General features: G+C 50.6%; 1 protein-coding gene across 1 annotated transcript; it reads right to left on the reverse strand.

The window, feature by feature from the left end:
- Nucleotides 1-1,717: 1,717 nt before the first annotated feature.
- On the reverse strand, nt 1,718-8,579 carry LOC133912782 (F-box/LRR-repeat protein At3g48880-like). The gene is made up of 2 exons (XM_062355690.1): nt 7,879-8,579; nt 1,718-2,481 (listed from the first exon to the last, which is right to left on the reverse strand). The coding sequence occupies exons 1-2, from the start codon at nt 8,232-8,234 to the stop codon at nt 1,953-1,955; spliced, it is 885 nt and encodes a 294-aa protein (XP_062211674.1). The 5' UTR covers nt 8,235-8,579; the 3' UTR covers nt 1,718-1,952.
- Between the last annotated feature and the right edge of the window lie 10,111 nt (nt 8,580-18,690).

Genomic DNA, 18,690 nt, shown 5'->3' on the forward strand with positions numbered 1-18,690 from the left:
TATAAACTTTTGTTGTAAACTTATCTTATTTATGAACTTTAGTGAATGATATGTGAAAGAACATGGTTATGTATGTATGAATGAGATGTGATGTGAATGAATTGTGTATGTATGTGAGATTATATGTGCTGAGATAATAATATGTGCATGTGAATTTAAATGCATATTTATCTTGATATATGTGTTGTATGTAATATTATTTGTACTATTATCGGTAACGGCTAGATTTTGTACAGGGGAGGGGCCATCAGTGCCAACTCATGACAAAATGCCGACACTGATATCAGTATCAACTTATCCTACAAACCGGTAGTGATAGTTTGAGTATCAGTACCGGTTCCTTATTATAGATCAGCATTGATACTTATTATCAGTGTCAGTTCATAAATCAATACTAAAAATCACGGTGTCGAATAATCAGTGCCGGTTAAAAACCATCATTAATAGTATTTTTAAACTGATGATTTTTTCTATAGTAATGAACTTCTGAGTGTAGTAGTGTGAACTTCTGAATATTTCTGACCCTCACTGAAACTCTGAACTTCAGGGATCTGACAGTGGGCGCACCATCTGTAGCTCCCGTGTTGTCTTTGCCGTCGTGCCTGAGCTGGGCAGCAGTCAAGGAGGGAAGGAATGGGTCATTGTCCGATCTTCTTCTCTGATCGCTGCAATAATTGGCAGTCACCTTCAAAACTCGGCTAACTTCCATCGCGATCTTATCTGCTGAACTACTAAAAAACCACTAGGAACTGCATCGAAATGAGCAGTCAAGTCGTGAGACTAAAGAGAAGGGAGGTCAGCAACACAACCTGCAGCCAAGTCTCCACATGGATTGGTAAAGGAGACAGCGTCAAGCAAGATCACCTCCCTGTTCACAGATTGGTAAAGGAGACCTTTTTTCGATCCAGCCCATGCACTTTTTTATTAGCAGCACTACCACCATGGAAAGAGCACAAAGATGTCAAACTTTTTTTCGCTCTCTTACAGATGGTAGTCGGCCACTGAACGCTTGCAACCCACACCATAACATGTGTCAAGCGAAGTTTTTAACTGCACAAAGATCAATTTCACAGCAAGTTTAGCACAAGTTCAGCAATTACAACACTGGGCAAGTTGTTTTTTTATGGCGCAGCATTTGAGCTCTGTACAGTATAGATAATTGAACACAACTCTTTTATGGAATCGTTACGAACAATCACCGGCAGGTGGGCCTAGATGAGCGAAGATACTTCATGTAAAGAAAAATGAGAAAATTGCACCGTATGCCTCTTAACTTGCGTGGTTGTCTCCTACACCACTGAACTTGCATTTTACTCCCTCGACCCCTTAAACTTGCGTGGCAGTCTCAGCTAGCCTCCTAAACTTCCACTTAAATTCCTCACCTTCTTGAACTTGTATTTTTTTGTCTCACATAGCCCCTCGAACTTGCATTGTTGTCTCATCTAATCTCCTGAACTTGCTTATTCAAGGTCCCGAGAAAGTAAATTGCGAGTTCGAAGTGTAGGTGAAACAACCGTGCAAAGCCTGCGATGCAATTTTCTCAAAAGAAATTTGTTGAATCATTGGTGCACAAAACAGGTAACTACCACGATACGTCTGCTGTCAGGCCCTGAAAGAGTAAATTGAAGTTAACTGCATAAGTGGCACCGCAATACAGCATCAACTAACATGTGCTGATTCATTGGTGTAAAAAATGGCATAAAACCTTGCACACCAATGAAACATCAAAATTTTGTTATTGGATGCATAACTCGAGCACGAATCATGGGCGGTTCAAGCAAATTGATCCAGCCTTGTCACCTCTGAGGAGGCATAACGACCGTGCAGTAAAAAACTTCAAGCACCCCATTTACTGTTACATACAGCTCAAACACTAAATTTGACATAGGTCGAAATTTTACAAGCAGCAAAGCGTCATAATAAAAACCAGAGATGCCCTTGCTTCGGGAAGTTTATGAAGGTCCAGCCAGCCAGTCCATGACCTTGTGTTCCATCATGCACTTGCAGGGATCTTGAGGGTTGACGTTGTGCTCTCCACAATTTGAGCAGTCCATGAACTCCCCAAGCTCAAATTTCGAGTTCCAGAGAAAAACCTTGAGCCGAGAAGCTTTCTCAAGAACGGCGCTTGAGATCGCGGATATCTCATAACCCGATATGTCCAGGTACTCGAGCTCCTCTAGGTAATCAAGGAATTTTATTATTGCAGCAGAAGACGTATCAGAGCTTGGTATCTCGAGCTTCTTCAGATGAGGAAGAGAGTTACAGATGACAGAAGCCATCTCCTCATCCACATACAAAGCAGACACCTTCAGCTCCACAAAGTCTGGGCAGCACTGATGCACGTGGTGGAGGGCATCGTAATTAATAAGACTCTCATCCACTGCCATGCCTTTAAGCGAATGAAGCCCACCTATTGCCTTACAGAACTGATCGTAAGTCATACAGGTGCTAGGAAGGCTGAAATAGTGCAGGTTCGGACACCTGGGAAAAAACAGCCAGAAAATCAGAAATACAGTTAGCAACCCAGACTTTGAATAACCATAGCCACAGCACGTTTAAAGGCCAACTGTTAGGCGTTAGCCGACTGGGAAAACAAACCCATGAGAAACCAAAACCACATTGCCAGATGTTGATGTTAACTGTTACGAAATTTCATAACAATTAGAATACAGCACAAAAAAACTAAGTGAAAACAACACACATTGACATGTCTTCCTGTGCTCTAACAAAAAAATTATAAAGTGAAGTTGTAAACTTGCATTGGGTACATATTTCCAGAAAAGTAACATCTAAAGCATGTTTAGGACAAATATAAAACATATCCACAGCAATGATCACAGAACTGAACGAAATTTTCAATTAATATAGTAGCATCCAAAGAACAGCAGAGCCATTGAATAATATCGCTGTTGATCCAAAGGAAACTAAAATTTCAGCTACATAATAAATTTGAACTTTATTCTCTTTTATCAGCTAGATAAAACATCTTGGAATGTTTCAACTACAGTGGAACGAGCAAACCAGAACATATACACCCTCTGTTTTATTGTTTGGAACCTTTGGGTACAACCTTGATATTTTTTCCTTAGTGTAATGCTTAGCCTATGCTTACAAGGTGTTTTTAATCTATACCATGCAACACCATACACTCAAAGCAAAAGACACACTAAGATACTGAGTCATTAAACTGCCTAAGTTGAAAGTCAGAATAAAATGCGCTCCCAAAACATACAGGCACAAACATTACAAAAAAAATTACTTCTCTCTAATGGATATCAAGGTCCTTGTGTGCTTGATACGCGTAGCTATTACAATTAGCAACTAATCTACTTAAAATTTGATACCATCGCACTCATATTTGTGCATCAAATTTGCAATGTTCATGACATAAACACATGACATGCAAGGCAAAAAAAAAGAAGACCAATAATTTTCCAACAGATCTGAAATTTCCATTGGTTGTTGATTCCTGCAAGTGTCACTAATAATTTCTTAGACCCCTAGTTGTGTCTAGTTAGTTTTAGTTTGATCCATATGCAGTTATGCCTTTTGCCTATCCTTTCTTTTTCCTATTTTCGATTGTATACTCTAGTATAATGAGAGGCCATGCACCTCATACCAACAAGGCCAAGAAATCTGTTCTCGTTAAATAAGAAATGCTGAAGTGCTTCTTACGTATGCTATTTCATCCAATAGTAGATCAATACCGTATTCACCAACAAATCATCCCAGTTTCTGTTGGACCATATGGTATTGGTGGCTTTTTGTACATGGTTAAACCTTAAATGGAGCTTTTGTTGTTAGATTTTAGTTTCTCAGTTCTAAAAGGTGTCGATTCCCATAGCTTAGATATATGGTCTAACTCTCATTCTACTGCTTCTGCTGATTAACAAGACAATATTTCCCTCTTCCATGTAAAACCAATAAAAAAAAGTAATAAATATGTGTTGGATTACAGATAAGCGTGGTTCTAACAAACTTATAGTAACGAAATGATGGAAGGAATGACATTATAATGAACAAAACAAACTTCAATAAAATACTAAGAAAACATAATACAATAGAAGCTAACAATACCCTTCTTTTGTGACTTGCGAAACTGAATCACCATTACAAGCTAAATGATCTAAAGAAGCCATCAATTCTTCAGATCTCGAGATGAAATCAAATTCATGAACAATGATCCCCATTCTTGTTCTTATTTCTATTAAGAGAGAAATACGTTGAACTGCAGTTAGATATGTAGCCATCAATTGTGATAAGAACGTTTAAAATGACTTTGGGTGACAAAGAAGCAAGCTGTGAGTATGCTGAAAGGCAAGAGATCAACTGGCAAGTGGTAGGTGGCAAACAAGCAAGGTGTTGAACAAGCGTAGTAGGGGTGGCAAATGTAGGCATGTGAAATCAGCATACAGAAAATGTAGGCAGGAGAGATGGTGAGGTGTTGCCAGGACGTTGGTAAGAGGTATGCAACTCGATTGTTCATGTATTTATTATGGTGGGTTAGGAGATGGAGAGGACTGGAAAAGCAAGATATGAGGCAAAAAGACACGTGAAAAGTAGCAAGCTAAAAGGACAGGGCTGAACTGCATTTTTGCAGCAGGGTCATGGGGCAGAAAAATCAAGCAGAATGGTGAAGCGCAAGGTGTTAACGAGGATTGGGCAGCAATGAAGTGAATAAGAGCAAGATGGCGGGATGCAATGGAAGGTTGCGGACCAAATATATTTGTTTCAACACAAACAATTTGAAGGTTGTGATGGATGTGTGACCAGCAAGGATTTTAAGCATATGGCCAACAGCAGTAGCATACTAGTGAAACACAGATACAATAATACACAGTCATAGATACCCTCTAGGCACTTATATTACTTATTAAAGGTAAGTAACTATGCTCCAATTGGAGATTTTAAATCCCTAAAATATTTCATCAGCAATACATCAAGTTAAAACATCTATCAGAGAAAATTACTAAAAGTACTGTAGTAGCTTCAAAATTGCACTACCAATTGCCACACAGGCACAACCTATCAAAGTCTCATACACTATCTCCTGTTTATACCTATTTCTTAATTTATGATTGTTTATGACCGGCCATCTCAAAATGTAATTTCATGAACTAATTTAGCAGTTCCTAAGCTATTAGGACCCGTACTTCAGCAAATACCTCAAGTCTTCACAAACTGTCTTTCGACCATAGTTATCATGGCGTCACCATATTGTCGCCATAACGACGATATGGCGGCATGGTGGTATTTTGGGCCTCGCCACGGCACCAGTGTCTATAGCGTCCGCCATATCGGCTTGGCATCAACGTGGTGCCGATAAGGCATCGTGTGACGTCCCATTTTATTTGGTGGGCGTAATATAGGCTAGGCCGAGGGGATTAGAAGGGAGAGGAGAGGTCGAATGGGTCCAAGCCATACATTTTCCCTGACCTAGTGACTGGCGAGTCGTGGATCCCCACCGCCGCCATCGAGACCACTTGCAGTCCGCCTCCCGTGCTCCTCATCGCGACACTGCCAGTGCTCGCCACCCTCAGATCCGTCCGCCTACCTGTCTCCGTCGACCCACCCGTCTCTGTCGCCCCCGCCTACAAGCCTGCCACCCCCGTCTGCAAGTCTATCGACCCACTTGGAAGTCCGCCGCCCCCACTTGGAAGCCGTCGACCTGCCCATCTCCGCCACCCCCGCCTGGAAGCCGTCGGTTTGCCCCTCTCCACTGCCCCTACCCCCGCGCTCGCCCTGGTATGCTCTCTCTTCTCTCTGTTCTCTCAGACTCTGTCTCTCTTATACATTACACAATGAATGTTTACTCTAATACATTACACAATGTATAGCAGTACACTAATGATGTTAGGCCATTATGCATATGTGATGTTAGGCCCTTAGGCACATATGTGATGTACTGATGTTAGGCATATGTTATCACATCTGTTACACATAAGTGATGGGTTGGCTAATGGCCTATATGATATGTTAGGCGTTAGCACATATGTTAGCACAGATGTTAGGCCATTTGTTACACATATTTGGCTGATTTTTTCATGTCCAGAAATATCACCGAATGCAATGTGAATTTTTGTAACTTTGGTTGGATAACAAGAAGAGAGACCGCCATCTGATGTTAGGCACATCTTTTAATTATTGGTAGTTAGCACTAGTTCTTAGCTCTTGTAGTCTATTGCCAATGATTAATAGCAGTTAGTAGTAGTTCTTCACTTCTTCTATTAGCATTTCGCAATACTCTAAGTTGTTGCCATATTTTTTCAGAACATGGCTACTCAAGGGACTGGAAGTGTGGAGGCCTCAGACGCCGCATCAAAGTATGATCCAAAGACTGATCCAAAATAGAAGCTGGGAAGGTCAACTGATCCTGAGTGGAAATATGCATTTTGGTCGACCATTGGTAATAGAGATCTCTTATAGTATTGCTTGTGTGGTAGATCTATACCTGGAGGAATTACAAGGCTCAAGGAGTATCTTGTGGGTGGTTATGGAGATATTTTGAAGTGTGGCAAAACCACACTAGCTATCGCTCAAGAGATGCAAGTTGCTTTGAAGGGCAAGAAGAGACCACTTCCGCTTGATGAAGGAGGACTTTAAGGAGAAGATCAAGTGATACTAACTGATATTTCTGGACATCAAGTGAAGTTCATGATCAAGTGATACTAACTGATTTGTTAGAGAAGAGAATAAGGGGCATTAACTATAAGGCAGCGGGCAAGCTTCTATGGAGAGGTTTCCTACGCTTTATTGGACAGTTTGTGCTGCACATTGCTTGGATCTTATGTTGAAAGGTATAGGGAAGTTGAAGGCATTCAAGAAGCCTATCTCACGTGCCCAGCATGTCACTACTTTCATCTATAGGCATAGAAGACTTGTTAGTGCAATGAGGGAGAAGACAGGTGGTAGGGATGTTGTGAGAGCACAGCAACTCAGTTTGCTATCACATTTCTCACCTTGCAGAGTTTGCACAAGCACAAAGAGCACTAAGATATCTATTTACCTCTGATGATTTGACTGAGATATCTGTTTACCTCTAATAATTGGACTAGTTGCAAACTAGCAAAGACATAGGCCAGGAAAAAAATGTATGATATTGTGCTTTCTAAAGTTCTAGAACTTCGTTGAGGATTGCCTTAGATGCTCTGGAACTCAGAGCCAACATTGCCAAAATGAAACAAAGAACAAGTAATAGCTTGCAATCCTTTCACTCAAGAACAACAGAAGTCACCCAAAAAGATCGTGCTTATGTAAGGTGGGGTAGTGCTTGTAAATAAAATTTTTTGAGGATTAGAAGAGACAATTTGCCATTCAGATTGCATAGCTAGTTACCTACGTTGCTAGAATCCCCAAAATTTACTACAAAAAGCAAAGTCATTGCCATTGCAGAAAATGTGCCACTTCATCAGCGTGTTCCTTGCATTTACTTATTTAGAGATCAACAAAATCATGTCAGATTCACATGAAAGTACGTGTACGTGAAACATGAATACAGAAAACAGTCCAAATAAATTAACATGGACGAAAACACAGACAATGAAGTACAAATATAAGCAAAATGCAGCAGGTGAAATGATATATGTCGTTCTCAATACAAATGAACAAAGCAAATTGCTTCGGTACATATTCATGTAGCATTTACGCAAAGAATTTACCGCGAAACCAGCACAGAATCCTTATACAATCTTTTAATAATCTAGCATCTCTCCGCAGAAACCAAAGAAACACATCCACCTACGACGAAATCTACCTCTTAAAACTTAAAAATAAGCAGATTTTGGGAGAATTTGATGCGGATACAAGAATGTGTACTTAAAAATACTCAAAAGGTCAACCGACATTACAGATCAAAGAAAGATGGAGAAGATATTTCACCTCTCGGCAAGGAACAGGAGGTGCTCCTCATCTGCAAACTCGGGAAGCAGCACAGTCTCGATCCGCCCATCCGACAGGGTCGCGGCGACCTCCAGGATGCCAGCGAGGGCGGCATGCACGGGGAGGCGACGACTGGAAGGGCCGGGTCCTTCCTCGCGCCGACAGGAGGTCAGGGCGGCCCAGTCGCGGAGATCGACGCGACGCCAAGCGAGCGGGTCGCGCGCCGCAGCCCGCCACGAGGAGCAGGCGCGGGGCGCGCCGCCGGAGAGCAGATCCGGAGCGCCCACGCGTGACATGATCGCCACCAGTAAGTCGTGCTGCAGCTCCGCCCACGGCCGGCTCGGCGGCGTCGCCATGGATGGATCAAGAGTGAGAGGTAGGTTTGGTTTCTATAACCTATTTTTTTTTAGTGGTTGTTTCCTCTTAGGGTTATCTCTAAAATGAAGAGAAATGGTGAATGGGAACGGTCACCATCTATTTGCCAAGTGATCCGATTCGCTAAAAATTCAGTTAAAATTATTTACCACTCAATCGCGAATCCACTTACACCTCTCGCTGAAATTGTGACCGTTCCCCCGCTTGCTTCAACGCAGATCAACACCAAATCAGCATCAAATCGCAGGCGTATACTCCAAACCAACACGAGGCATACAAATGGATAATAACTATAGTAAGGATAGAGGGGAGGATGGGAGAAGTAGAATTTGGAGGAAGGGAAGCTAAGCCTTCATTCTGTTGGTTTGGTGTTGCTTCCATCCCTATGACTGGCCCCACTTGTCAAACGGTCCTACACTACAGACCTCATCATAAATGGTGATTCATCCATGTTGGTTCGGCTAAAATCGTCACTGATATATCATTAGTGACGGTTCACATCAAACTAGCATTATTAGTGCATCACTGCTGGTTTTTAATAATCATTATTGTCGGTTTTTATTATGAACATATAGTGAACCGGAGGATCAAATCCGAAATTTGTCTTCGATTCATTTTTGTGTTCACGGCTCACAACCGATCCGCTTAGCAGTGAAACTACCTAAGTCCTTATCATATCCCCTCCCCTCATTTCACTCCTCTCTCTCTCTCTCAACCACCTCACCTCGTCACCCCTCCTCTCTAGGCACGGTCGCCGCCCCTCCTCTCTAGGAGCGGTGGATCTAGGCGGTAGTATGATGACGACGGTCGTGAGGACGGGAAGGCAAAGGGCGACAGCGGCACACTTACATGGGGAGGTCACTGGCTTCGACGGGCAAGGAAGGACGGGGGTCAGGAGGAGCGTTTGGGCTACCTCATGGACGACAAGATCGTCGGTTGCGCCCCACCCCTCTTCCTCTGCAGATTTGGCGCGGTGGTAGATCCACAAGTGGGGCGGCTTCATCGTGCTCATGGGATCCATTGAAGGCCCGTCCTCAACCATGGCGACCTCAACCACGGCAAGGTACATGTCCTGGTCGTCCTCCATGACAAGGACTAGAGGGGAGCGGAAAGCTGTGGAGGATGCCCGGCGGTGACTTGGTCGGAGTGGCAACATCGTGTTGTATTTATCTTTTGTATTTGTTCAAGATTATTCTATCAGCGGCAACTCAAGATTATTTTATTCTTTGAGTTTGATGTTGATTCTGAGATTGATTCTGAGAGTTCGATTGATTCTAAGATTCAGGCATTGGTGGCTGGAAGCCGGGGTGAAGACGGCTACGATAGTGACAAGGGCGTCAGCTCTAGCTCGATCGGCTCAACATCGAGCCATCTTGTTTCATATTTTTTTCTCCCTAGAATATCTATCACTGTTAGTTTTAGACCCAGCAGTGATAGTGTCGGTGAATCAGGAACCAGGGGTCCCCAAATCCCAAGGCCAGACCAGCAGGTTGCCACATGGCGACCTCCCGCAGGGATGATCTCCCCGAAGTGCGAGAAGACTAAGTCTCGGGAGAGGGCGCTCGGGGCCATGAACGGTGGCACCCGAGTTCCCCGATGATCTGCGAAGACCAAGTGCTGGGAAGAGAGTGCTCAGGGTCATGAACAGTGGCCCCCGAGCACCTGAGTACCCAGAGGACCCAAGGAAGGTAGTTCCGGGAGAGAGTGCTCGGGGCTGCAAGCAGCGGCCTCCGAGCACTTGGTTCCCTGAGGATCTGAACAGTCATTTCCGGGAGAGAGTGCTCGGGGGCGTCAACAGTGGCCCCCGAGCACTCGGTTCCCCGAGGACCAAGAAAGGGCGTTTCCGGGAGAGAGTGCTCGGGGATGCGAACAGTGGCCCCCGAGCACTCGGTTCCCCGACAGCCCAAGAAGTCCTTCGCCGGTGGCCCCCACAGGGTTCCAACGGTGAGGTGTCAGCTAGTGAAAGGCTCGATGCCGCATTTAAGAGGGCGCGTGGCCTGTTACTTCCAACTGCTCCTGCCACGCTCGGTGTCAGTCCCTGCCACATCCTGACAGAAGGGCGTGGGGACATTTAATGCGCGGGTCCCATCCAGCGTTATTCGGTGCGCCTCGGGATAGCATCGCAAGGCCCAAGGCGCCCCGCCTGCCGCCCTGCTGTGTCAGGCGAACAAGACTGGGCGGGCACGCCGAGCTGCTCTGTGGCTGCCCGATGGGCCCTCTCCGCGATGCCCGTTGCCAACGCCATCATGACGACCGAGACTGGGCGGGGGGCGCGTTTTCAACCCCGCCGTCACTTCGTGCAGTAGCCCATAATGACTTCTTTTCCAATTATGGTGCCTTGGAACTCGTGCCCTCCCTTTCGGGGCACGCTACCGCCGGCGAGTATTTTAGAGAGCCGACGGGCACGGACAAGATGACGATCTGTGAAAACTAAGAGGTCGAATACAGCTCTCTAACTCTCGGACAAAAACCGAAGACAGAAGAACACTCAGTACAAGCACAGAGGCTGAGACCACCGAAGAACAAGGAGCCCGAAGCTCTAGGATAGACAAACATTCTTGTAGCCAGCAACACCCCTGAGAGACATTCTCAGGGCATTTATAGCATCCACATAGGAGTAGGGTATTACGCTCAGTGCGGCCCGAACCTGTCTAAAATTCCCTCCAGTGCATTTACTACATTCTGCATTAGATCATTCTATTCCACCTGCCATCGCATTCACACCCATTTATTTCTCCCGCAAACATATTCCGAATCATCCCCCCAGCCGAATCTCAAAAAGGGGTCCCTCCGAATCCCTGCGATAGGAGTTCACCCTCCGACAGCTGGCGCGCCAAGTAGGGGGGTTGTATCCCTGAATTTGTTTGTTTTTTCTTGTAGAAAAAATGGCAGGTGGCCATCGTCTCCGACGCACCAGCTCCAGCTCCAATGAGGAAATAGAGCCCCTCGCGCAGGAGGCCCCAATCGCTGCTGTCCCTCAGCAGCAGCCACGGTCCGCGCGCACGGCGCTCTCCTCTCATGGTGACCATGGCGCTGGGCCCAGTGGAGCCGCCGCCGCTGTCACTAGCGCATCGCCTAACCCTCAGCAGGCGGTAGAAACTCCTGCCGCCAGATCCACTTCTGGACAGCGCCGGGCACCGTTGCGGCGTAGGCTCGCCTTTGGCAAGGCCAGTCCTGGGAGTGCGTTGCTTGCAGCGCAAGCTCTCCTCAGGCACCCGCCAGTCCAGGTGGCGGGGGAAACCCCAGAAGGCCGCTGGCTCCAGGAGGTGGCTGCCTTGGTGGGCACGGCTCATCGTCAGGTGCTGGCCGAGAGCTCTCGCGCTACCTCCCACCATGGCGCAACCAAGGCCGGACCATCTTCGAGTGGTGGCCGAATCGGCCGAGGGGCCTCCAAGCGGAGTGCCGCCCCCCTGGCCACTACCGGAGCTCAGGACCTCCGCTTGCACCTCAACGAGCGAAGGGCCGTCGAAGACGCGCGTGTCACCCTTGAGCACCAGCGGGAATCCCGACATGAGGACGAAGCTGAGGACCAGGCCTCCTCCATGCCGACCCATGACCGCCGGGGCTCCCCGGCTCACCGGCGTTCACCGCCCAAGGGCACCGCCCGTGCAGCAGGGTACGGCACAGGTTACCGTGCCTTCACCAGCGAGCTCCGCCGGGTCAAATGGCCCACCAAGTTTTGGCCAGAACTGCCAGAGAAGTACGACGGATCCATCGACCCCGTCGAGTTCCTCCAAATCTACACCACCGCCGTCCAAGTGGCTGGCGGCAGTGAAAAGGTGATGGCCAATTATTTCCATGTTGCCTTGAGGGGCTCTTCCCGCTCTTGGCTTATGAACTTACCCCCAGGATCCATCGGCTCCTGGGGTGACCTCTGCCACCAGTTTGTGGCAAACTTTCAGGGCACATTCACGCACCCCAGGAGGGGGAGACGTTGCGGCGCTTCATACAGCGCTTCAGCTAGGTCCGCAACACCATCCCATGGATAACCCCCCATGCTATCATTGTCGCGTTCCGGCAAAGTGTCCGCGATAAGCGGATACTCGAGAAGCTGGGCACGCACGAGGTCGAAACCACCACGGAACTCTTCGCGCTGGCCGACAAGTGCGCCAAGGCGGCGGAGGCTCGGGCATGGCATGTTCCGTGCCCTGAGCATCCTGCCGCCGATCAACCAAGTCCTTCCCGCTCCAACAGGCAGGAAAAGAAAACGAGAAGGAGGCGCAAGGCCAGCCCAGGAACCTGACCACCGGCCAGCTCGCCGGGCAGCCGCCGACAGAAGGCCCACGCCTGCAAGGGCTCCGGCTCCCGCGAGGCCTCCGGCTCCCGCAAGGGCCCCCGCTCCTACGAGGCCTGAGCCGGGGAAGTGGTGCCAGATCCACCAGACCAAGTGACATGACCTTACGGAGTGCCGCACGGTCAAAGGTCTCATCGTGCAGCGCCAGAAGGACCGCGAGGAGCCCCACAGGGGTGGCGACAATAGAGCCGCCCCCGACAACCAAGAGCTCGGCTTCCAGGAGCCTAAGCACACCGTCGCCTTCATCGACAGAGGCGCGTACACGCCCTCCTCCCGCCGCAGCGTCAAGACCATGCGGTGCAAGGTGTGCTCGGTGACCCCGAGCGAAGAGGCCGTAAGGCCCCAGAAGTGGTCGGACTCCCCGATCACGTTCAGCCTGGCCGACCACCCCGCAAGTACTGCAGGCGTAGGGCGACTACCCCTGGTAGTGTCCCACACCATCTGCAACATAAAGGTCAGCAGGGTGCTGATCAACGGGGGTGCAGGCCTGAACCTCCTTTCCCGGGAGGCCTTCGAGGAACTGCAGGTGCCTTCTAGGCGTCTAAAGCCGTCGCTCCCCTTTTACGGGGTGACGCCCGGGCACTCCCTGCCCCTCAGGCAGGTCGAGCTGCCCGTGACATTCGGGAGCCAGGAAAACTTCCAGACGGAGAACATCATCTTCGATGTCGTGGAACTCCCCCCTCCCCTACAACACCATCCTCGGGCGCCCGGCGCTCGCTCGGTTCATGGTAGTCACCCACTACGCGTACCTTACGGTCAAGATGCTGGGTCCTGCGGGCCCCATCTTCGTGTCCGCTGAGACCGGCAGCACCGTCTCCTGCGCTGAGCAGTTATACTCGGCCTTGGTCTCAGCTTGGGCCGAGATCGAAGGTCATCTAGGGGGCCCGGGACCCTCTTCATCCAAACCCCGACTCACTGCCGACACCTCCGTTCCAACGAAGGAGGTGGTGGTGGGCGAAGACGCTTCCCAGGTCGTCCGAATCGGCGGTGACCTGGGCGGCAAATAGGAAAGCGTGCTCGTCGCCTTCCTCCGGGCTAACGTTGACGTGTTCGCATGGCATCCGTCCGATATGCCAGGGATCCCTAGGGAGGTGATCGAGCACCACTTGGCTGTGCGCCCGGACACACGACCGGTGAAGCAGAAAGTCCGGCGGCAGGCGCCCGAGCGCCAGGAGTTCATCCGGGAGCAAGTAAGTAAGCTCCTTGACGCCGGCTTCATCCGAGAAGTCCTCCACCCCGAGTGGCTGGCGAACCCAGTCATCGTCCCGAAGGCCAATGGCAAGCTTCGCATGTGCGTCGACTACACCAACCTAAACAAGGCTTGCCCAAAATATCCTTTTCCTTTACCCCGCATAGATCATATTGTAGATGCAACCGCCGGGTGCGATCTTTTCTGTTTTCTAGATGCAAACTCTGGTTATTATCAAATTCGCATGGCCATAGAGGATGAAGAAAAAACTTCTTTTACCACTCCGATGGGGACTTATTGTTATGTATCTATGCCATTTGGTTTGCGTAACGCTGGGTCATCCTTCCAGCGCACTGTGCACATTACCCTTGACTCATAGGTTGGCCGCAACGTTGAGGCTTACATCGACGATCTCGTGGTCAAATCCCGAGACCGCACCACCCTGCTTGAAGATCTAGCCGAGACTTTCAACAGTCTCCGCACTACCCACTTGAAGTTCAACCCCGAGAAGTGTGTTTTCGGGGTGCCTGCGGGCAAGCTCCTCGGTTTCTTGGTCTCTAGCCGAGGAATCGAGGCCAACCCAGAGAAGATCCGGGCCATCGAGCAGATGCGACCCCCGGCTCGACTCAAGGAAGTTCAGCGCCTCACCGGCTGCATGGCGGCCCTCAGGCGCTTCATCTCCAAGCTCGGGGAGCGAGGACTCCCCCTCTTCAAACTCCTGAAGAAGACCGGTCACTTCGACTGAACGCCGGAGGCCGAGCAAGCCTTCTGCAACTTGAATAAATATCTCACCTCGCCGCCCGTACTGGTGGCCCCCTCCAAGGGCGAGCCGCTACTGCTCTACGTCTTGGCTACTCCTCAGGTCGTGAGCATAGTACTGGTGGTGGAGCGTGATGAGTGCTCGGGGCAGGGTGCTGGGTCCCAGCTCCCGGCCGCCCCCGAGCACTCCCCAGTCCTCGCGGCTCCCCCCGAGCAAGGGGTCGAGCCCGAGCACTTGGCTCCCCCCGAGCAGGGGGTCGAGCCCGAGCACTTGGCTCCTCCCGGCCAGGGAGTCGAGCCCGAGCACTCGGCCAGCCCCGACCACGCCGCTGAGCTCGGGGGCTGTGACAAGCCCTCGGGTGAAGCCGCAGTTCGGGCCCGTCGTGTACAGCAACCGGTGTACTTCGTCAGTGAAGTCCTCTGAGACGCCAAAACAAGATATCCCCAAGCCCAGAAGCTGCTCTATGCCGTGCTCGTCGCTAGCTGCGCCACTACTTCTAGGCGCACAAGGTCTCGGTGGTTACCACGTATCCGCTGGGGCCGATCCTCTGGAACCGAGAAGGCACTGGGCGCATCGTCAAGTGGGCGATGGAGCTGGCGGAGTTCGATCTGCACTTTGTCAGCTACCAGGCGATCAAAAGCCAGGCACTCTTTGACTTTGTGGCAGAGTGGACGCCCGTCCCTGAGATTGACCAAGAAGAGATTTCTGCATATCCCGGGCACGATGCGCCGGGGTACTGGATTATGCACTTCGACGAGTCACTCACGTTGAAAGGCGCGGGGGCCAGAGTGGTTCTTACCTCCCCAACGGGTGAAGAACTCTGGTACATCGTGCAGCTGCAGTTCCGAGCAACCAACAACATGGTGGAATATGAGGGCCTCATCGCTGGCCTCTGGGCCGCGGCGGGCCTCGGGATTCGTCGCCTCCTGGTCAAAGGAGACTCCCAGCTGGTGGTCAACCAGGTGTCGAAAGAGTACCAGTGCATGGATCCTCAAATGGCAGCGTACGTGGCGGAAGTCAGGAGGCTGGAGAGGCACTTCGACGGCCTGGAGCTGCAGTATATATCTCACCGCGACAACGCTCTGGCCGATGACCTTTCTCGCCTGGCCTCTTCCCGTGCGCATGTCCCTGTTGGAGTCTTTGAAGAAAGGCTCACACGGCCTTTCGTCCTACGTGTCGACCAGGACGAAGGGGAACCCTCGAGCCTAGTTCAGGGGACCCAGGCGGCGCCCTCAGTGGGGAGCCCCGTCAGGGTGCCACCGTCCGGCAAGTGCACTGCGCTTGCTGGCAGTTCTCAAGATGCCTCGTGGATGGATGAGATTCGAGGGTACTTGAAAGAAAAGTTCCTCCCCGGGGATGATGCCTCTGCCGAGAGGATTGCACGGCAGTCCAAACGCTATGCCATAGTAGACGGGGGTCTCTACCGGCGCGGCACGGATGGTGTCCTCCTAAAATGCATCACCTGGGCAGAAGGCGGCGAGCTTCTCGCTGAGATCCACGAGGGTGAGTGCGATGGCCATGCATCGTTCCGCACGCTGGTCGGGAAGGCCTTCCGGCAAGGTTTCTACTGGCCTACAGCTCTCCAAGATGCTTCCGAGTTGGTTCAGCGCTGCAGGGCGTGCCAGTTCCACGCAAAGCAGATTCACCAGCCAGCTCAGGCTCTTCAAACCATCCCCCTGTCATGGCCCTTCGCGGTCTAGGGACTGGACATCCTGGGTCCATTGCCCCGAGCAATCGGGGGCTATGAGTACCTCTACGTCGCCATCGACAAGTTTACCAAGTGGCTGGAGGCGGTTCCAGTCATCAAAGTTACCAAGAACACGGCGCTTCAGTTCATCCGCGGTATCACAAGTCGCTTCGGCGTCCCGAACAGGATCATCACCGATAATGGCACTCAGTTCACAAGTGCCCTGTTCGGGGACTACTGCGAGGACCTCGGCATCAAGCTCTGCTTTGCCTCCATCACTCATCCTCGGAGCAATGGCCAGGTCGAGCATGCCAATGCTAAGATACTGAAGGGGCTCAAAACCCGGACCTACAACGTGCTCGCAAAGCACGGGAAAGGGTGAATCGACGAGCTACCTACTGTGCTATGGGCCAATCGGACCACGCCAAGTCGCGCCACCGGGGAGATGCCATTCTTCCTCGTATACGACGCTGAGGCAGTCCTCCCCTCCGAGCTCACTCTTGGCTCCCCTCGGGTGCATGCCTACTCCGAAAGCGAACAGGAACAGCGAAGGCGCGACGACGTCAACTACTTGGAAGAGCGTCGGCGGCGTGCCGCCGTCCGAGCAGCCCGATACCAGCAAAGCCTGCGGCACTATCATCAGCGTCACATCCGGGCTCGATCTCTCGAGGTTGGGGATCTAGTTCTCCAACGCGTCCAATCGCGTGAAGGAAGGAATAAACTGTCCCCTATGTGGGAAGGCCCCTTTACCGTGATCGGTGTCTCGCAAGAAGGCTCTTTTTGGCTGGCTGCAGAGGACGGGCAGCCACTCCCAAACGCGTGGAACATCAAGCATCTATGCAAGTTCTATCCGTAGGTGGCATGTATGTGCTCGGGCCAACCAGGCCGGGGTCCCCCCCACCCAAGTTAGCCGGGGGCTACCACTAACCATGTAAGTCATCCAGTCTTGTACAAAATTGTCAATATATATATTATCATTGTCCAGTTTTTTCAAATTTTATTTTTTCTCCCTGGAATCCATATGTTTAATCTGTCTGGTGAGATGCTCGATTGTGCGAGAAAAACATGCTCTCTCATTTTTCCTGTTGATAAAAGAATCCCGATCGGTATGCGCGCAGACAGTTGCCACCTGACCTAAGTCCGTTGTGGTAGGCTGTGGTGTTCGGTGTCATGGCAGTACCCCGAGCATCACCGAGCCTCTGGTGTTCTCGGGTAATCCTACCACTCAAGCAAAGAGTGGTCGGAAGCCTAGACCCCAGGGGTGGGCTGTCGGTGCTCGGCCTGGTCAGTCCTTCCCGGGCGCCACCAAGCCATATGACCTCTGGGTTATGCCTCTGTCTGCATACTTTGCCGGTCCGGGTATTCGAGAGGTCTCGGGTCAAAAATGAGAGCAGTCTATAATGAGTACCGCACTAACAGAGCACACCAAACAAAGAGTCTTTTTCCTATTTTCTTAAGTTACAGATCAACAACCAAGAATAAAAGCAGCTCGACCGCAAGGGCCTCAGTGCCCAGGCCGCTGCTCAGGCCTAGGGGGTCCTCAGGTGGTCCTACCACTCGGCATGATTGGTCGGGACCGCCTGGCCCCGGGCTCCCTCTCATGCTTTCCAGTGCTCGGGAGCTCCGACCGAAGGAACCAAGTTCCCGGGCACCCCGAGCTTGGAGCGCATACCTCTCCTGGATCGGTCGGCTGAAAGGCTGACAGCTGTCCGGTGAGTGGTTAAAGTCATACGAACCTACATTCTTACATATTCAGCAATCTATTGTTCCCGAGCTGTCCTCGGGGCCCTCACATTCTAATCTGTTCGGTGAGATGGTCTCCTCGTGCACAAAACCCTGCCCACATGTTTGCCTTTTCCGGAACGACAGAATAGACAGTAGAAAGGTGTACCGTACGAACGGCGATGTCTTACCGAAGTCCTTCATGGTGGTCATGGTGTTCGGCCCGCTTGGCAGTACCCCGGGCACTACCGAGCCTCTGGGGTTCTCAGGTAATCCTACCGCTTGAGCAAAGAGCGGTCGGGAGCCTAGACCCTAGGGGCGGGCTGTCGATGCTCCGTCCGGTCCGTCCTAACCCGGGCACCACCAAACCGTGGGGACTCTTGGTCACATTTCCACCCGCACGCGTCTCCGGTCTGCTTGTTTGAGTGGTCGCAAAATGGGAAAGCGTTCACTGGTCATGGCGTGCTCCGTGCTGGATCGACCTATCTCCCAAGCAAGGAAGTTCGTGCCTTTGTCTTTTGACTTAGCCGCTATGGACTCGCGAGGGATCGGGGGTTGAACGCGCGGAGAGGCCTCACTACTCGGGCGATGAGTGGTCGGGGCTACTTCGTTCTCGAGGGGGGGGGAGGTCAGGCTCGGTCCGACTAAGTGCTCATCGGGATGCCAAGTGAAAAGAGAAAAGACTTCATCAATCATCAAGACAACACTGGAGTTGGGATCCCAAGGAAAGGCTTCCATTATGTTCAAAAAGGAGCTGTTCAAAGGGATCACTCCCATATTTACAA

This window comes from Phragmites australis, chromosome 3 (assembly GCF_958298935.1).
Source record: "Phragmites australis chromosome 3, lpPhrAust1.1, whole genome shotgun sequence".
Taxonomy (NCBI): domain Eukaryota; kingdom Viridiplantae; phylum Streptophyta; class Magnoliopsida; order Poales; family Poaceae; genus Phragmites; species Phragmites australis.